The 4,966-nt window shown below is 42.4% G+C and overlaps 2 protein-coding genes across 2 annotated transcripts in view; both read left to right on the forward strand.

Annotated features, from left to right (window-relative positions):
- Nucleotides 1-1,064: 1,064 nt before the first annotated feature.
- Nucleotides 1,065-2,891, forward strand: LOC114526762. The gene has a single exon (XM_028548288.1). The coding sequence runs from the start codon at nucleotides 1,065-1,067 to the stop codon at nucleotides 2,889-2,891; it is 1,827 nt and encodes a 608-aa protein (XP_028404089.1).
- A 163-nt stretch (nucleotides 2,892-3,054) lies between these two features.
- The window catches only part of LOC114526763, a 2,205-nt gene continuing 293 nt past the window's right edge, over nucleotides 3,055-4,966 (forward strand). Inside the window, exon 1 of the mRNA XM_028548289.1 lies at nucleotides 3,055-4,966. This exon is cut by the window's right edge and continues 293 nt beyond it. Coding sequence (XP_028404090.1) covers nucleotides 3,055-4,966 — 1,912 coding nt within the window.

Genomic DNA, 4,966 nt, shown 5'->3' on the forward strand with positions numbered 1-4,966 from the left:
ATATATATATATATATATATATAATATATATATATATATAAAATATATATATATATATATAATATATATATATATATATAATATATATATATATAATATATATATATATATATATATATATATATATATATAACTGTCGTTGTCAAAAACGTTGTCCTGAGCAAGTATATGTATATACCGATCACGTGATATTACCATGCATCAACACGCGTGGGATTGTACAAGCGTGTTAATTGCGAGTTAGAGTATAGCAAGGTGAACGATTAGAAAATGCCAAGACCATATTCGGATGATTTAAGGTGGAGAATGGTTTATCAACGACTGTTCTACGAAAGAATCATCGACGAAATTGCAGCACAGCCATTTGTTTGTTCAAAAACCGTCTATCGTACTCTCAGCACCTTTTGGAACACGGGTGATGTGAAGCCTTGCCGTATGGGTCGCCCAACAGCGAGCGTATCTTTATTCCCACACGAAGAATATATTATTATGGACTGTTTACTGCAAACGCCGCAAATATAGTTGAATGAGATAGCAAGCTATATCATTAATGCTACTGGCTCTGCATTTGGCCCGGAGACACTGTGCCAAGCTCTATATAGGCTTGGAATAACACGCAAAAAGGTACGAAAAAACTGATTAAGCGTCTCGACGAGAAACTGAAGTTAACTGTTGTTAGTTCACCGGGAATTAGCAATGGAGCGGTAGATGAAGTAAATGTGGGGGCAAGTACGAGTTTTGCTGCGAGTAAAGATTCAAGCGAGGTGATCACAGCTGCTAAGAGACATGTCGTGCAGGTACGTGCAAAGCTACCAAAACTAGAAGTGAAAAGATTCGATGGAAATCTGTGTAATTTTCAAGAGTTTTGGGACTCGTTCGAAAGCTCCATATATCGTAACGATGGCTTATCAGACGTTGATAAGTTTAACTACCTACGGGGGCTCGTAGACGGATTGGCGAAGGCATGTATTGCAGGGTTTTCGTTGACTTCGGCAAATTATATATCGGCGGTGAATATTCTCAAAGAAAGATACGGAAAGAAATCGGCGGTTCAGCGCGCCCATATGAAAAAACTGTTGAAGGTTGACGGCGTGAGAGATGAAAACGATGTTTCCTCGTTACGACGGTTGTGTGACAGGGTCGAAACAAATTACAGGGGTTTGGAAGCACTCGGAGTCGACAAAGAATCGTATTCGTCCATTGTTGTGCCATCGGTCCTCGACAAGTTACCGGAATCTGTGCGACTATTAATTACACGGGGAAAAAATTATCATGAGTGGACTCTAGACGATTTACTGACACCACTAAAAGAGGAAATTTCGTTGCGCGAGGAGCATCATCACAAGGATGCAGAGCGTGGTAAAGACGGGCGTGAAAGGGGAGACAGACGTTGGAATTGTGGAACAACAACGACGCAAGCGTTTTTGACGAAAGGGGGAATGGCGAATTGTGCGTTTTGCCTTGGTCAGCAACGCCATGAAGATTGCAAGAAAGTAAAGACTCTGGAGAACCGTAAGCAAATAATTAGAAAATATTCTCGTTGTTTCAAATGCTTAAATAAGGGACACATAGCGAGAAACTGTAGTATAAGAGTAAAATGTAGTGCATGCAAAAAAGAACATCATACAGCCTTGTGTGATGCGGAGAATAACCCAGAGGGCCTGGAGGTAGAAGGGGAGGAAGGGAATTTAAGTCCTACCAATGGCACGGGTACTATAGCTACTCTAGTTGTTAGTCCAAAAAATAAGGTTAAGTCGGGATGTAGTGTGGCGTTGCAGACGGCTCAAGCAATGTTGGTTGGGCAGAAAACTGCGCGAGTGAGAGTGTTGTTTGACTCAGGGAGTCAAAGGTCCTTTGTCACTACAAAACGGGCTAGAGAATTGGGTTGTAAGATGTTGCGGAGAGAATCGTTGAGTGTTGGGACGTTTGGGCAGAGAGCTTTGAAGTCGGAGGTGCGAGAGGTTGTTCAGTTGGATTTGAAGTCTGTTCGAGGTGATGAGGTTGTGTCGGTTGAGGCCTATGTTGTGCCAGAGATTTCTTTCATTAGAAATCAGCATTTGGAGCGGGTACGGGATAGTTACCTGCATTTGAAGGGTCTTTGGTTGGCAGATGTATGTATGTCTAATGTAGAGTTGGAAATCGATGTTTTGGTTGGTGCTGATTATTTGTGGATGTTTCACGGGGATCGTATTGTGCGTGGTAAGGCTGATGAGCCTGTGGCGATCGAGACTTTGTTGGGCTGGGTGTTGTCGGGACCAGTTGGATTGGCAAGTCGAGATGCGGATGATAGTGCGGTTGTGAGTATTGTAAGTTGTGAGCCAGCCGTAGATGTAGGTAGGTTTTGGGAGTTAGAGAGCATTGGGATTAAGGCAGATGTAGACGTGCATGAGTCAGTTATCAGCGATTTAAAGTTTAATGGGCAGCGTTATTCAGTAGGTCTACCTTGGAGGGAGAATCACGATCCGTTGCCGTCGAATTATGAGGTGAGTATCAAACGCATGAAAGGCCAGATTAGGCGTCTCACTAAGGATCCTGAGTTACTGTCTGAGTATGATGCAATAATTAAGAATCAAGAACAGGTAGGTATCATTGAAAGAGTAAGCAAGGATGAAATAGGTCCGGATTCTAAGGTACATTATATTCCCCACCAAGCCGTGGTTCGTAGAGATGCTAAAACTACAAAAGTTAGGATAGTGTATGACGCGTCGGCGAAAGCGCAAAAGTCTAGTGTTTCCTTAAATGATTGTCTGCATGCTGGACCGTCTCTTAACCCGCTTTTGTTCGATATTCTTGTCCGTTTCCGAGAGCAAAGTGTAGCGCTAGTTGCGGATATAGAAAAAGCGTTTTTAAATATTGAAGTGCATGAAAAAGATAGGGACAGACAGTCTTAGATTTTTGTGGGTTGATGATGTTTTGCGCAACAATTTAAACCCTATAGTGTATCGATTTTGTCGGGTAGTGTTTGGAGTGAATTCGTCGCCTTTCCTGCTTAATGCCACGCTAAGACATCACATAGGTAAGTATGCGCTGATGGATGCGGAATTTGCCGAAAAAATGCTAAGAGGGTTTTACGTAGACGATTTAGCAACCGGTGAGAAGTCTACAGAAAGGGCGTATTTGCTTTATACGAAAGCTAGAGAGCGCTTGGCAGAGGGCGGATTTAATTTGCGTAAATGGCGCACAAACAACAACGAATTGCGGTTGCGCATTGAAAGGGAAAACTCAGAGCAAAACGGTGCCAAGGGACTTGAGCCAACGTATGCCAAAACAGCACTTGCGTGCCAAGGCGGAGATCAAGTTGATAAGGTATTAGGGCTCGAGTGGGATTGCGTGGGAGATACAATTAAGTTTAATTTTGGCCATTTGACCCAGAAAGCGCAAAGTTTAGAGCCTTCGAAGAGAAATGTTTTGAGCCTTCTTGCTTGTATATTTGACCCCCTAGGACTTATAAGCCCAACGGTTGCAAAGGCTAAGATTTTATTTCAAGATATTTGTGTCAGCGGGCTAGATTGGGATGATGTATTGAGTAGGAACTTGAGAGAAAAGTGGGAAAAGTGGTTAGCAGATCTTAGGGAGACCGAGGAAGTGATACTTGAGAGGTATGGGGAAAAACGAGTGGGCGATAGAGTTAGTACAGGAGGAGCCAAACATTGGTTGCATGGTTTTGGTGATGCGTCAAAAAGAGCATATTGTGCCATTGTATATCTTGTTACAATTGAGAGCGGTAAAGCGTATGTAAAGTTGATCGCTAGCAAAACTCGAGTTGCGCCGCTAAAAGAATTAACAATACCACGTTTAGAATTAATGGCGGCCAGGATTTTGGCGCAGTTGATGCATGCAGTAAAGAATACCTTAGAATCTGAGTATAAGTTTGAGGGTATTAGGTATTGGACGGACAGTAAGACGACGCTGTGTTGGATACGCAACACAGGAGAATGGAAACAGTTTGTTAGACATAGAGTTGACGAGGTCTTGAAATTGACTAATAAGCTTGATTGGGGACATTGCCCGGGAAAGGAAAATCCCGCTGATTTGGGGTCCAGAGGTGTTTTGGTCTCGGAATTAAAAAATAGCAAACTTTGGTGGCTAGGACCGGGATGGTTGACAGGGTCACCAAGTGACTGGCCACAGTTGGGGGATATTCTACCCACACCAGAAAGTAAGCGAGAAGAGAAAAAATTGAGTGTTAACTTGATGATAACTGTAGATTCTCTGTACGGAATTTCAAATTTGATTAAAGTAAATAAGTTCAGTTCTCTTACTAGATTATTAAGAGTGACAGGTTGGTTGAAACGATTTGTTGCGAATTTGAAACGAAAGAAAGCAGGGGAGAGCATAGTCAATGGAACGTTGCATGAGAGTGAGTTGAGAGAAGCTGAGGTAGAGTGGATAAAGGTAGCACAATTAGTTTTAAAAGACCAAACTAGTTATAGCCAGTTAGAACGACAGTACGGGTTAATAGAAAGAGATGGCATATTGTATTGTACCGGAAGATTAGGCAAATCCGATTTAGACATAGAAGCAAGAGAGCCAATAGTTTTGCCAAAGGGTCATATATTTACCAAGCTGGTTATAAAATGTTGTCATGATTATGTTTTGCACAATGGTGTAAGGTCTACTTTAGCACAGCTTAGGTCGAAATATTGGGTTCCTCAGGGAAGACAAGAGGTGAAACGAGTGTTAGCAACTTGTGTAATATGCAAGAAATGGAAATGCAAGCCATGTACCAAACCGCGCCAGGCGGCGTTGCCAAGATTTCGCGTTACAAAGTCTGCACCATTTGCAAACTCAGGCGTTGATTTCGCAGGGCCTTTATTTGTTAAAGCTAAGTACGGCAAGAGTATGAATAAGGTTTATATAGCGCTATTTACGTGCTGCGTGACGCGAGCTGTGCATTTGGAGCTAGTTGAGAATTTGAAAGCGCCAACATTTTTGCGATGTTTTAGGCGATTTGTCGGCAGAAGAG

The sequence above is a fragment of the Dendronephthya gigantea genome, unplaced genomic scaffold (genome assembly GCF_004324835.1).
Source record: "Dendronephthya gigantea isolate DGI-Jeju-01 unplaced genomic scaffold, DenGig_1.0 000041F, whole genome shotgun sequence".
NCBI classification, from domain to species: domain Eukaryota; kingdom Metazoa; phylum Cnidaria; class Anthozoa; order Malacalcyonacea; family Nephtheidae; genus Dendronephthya; species Dendronephthya gigantea.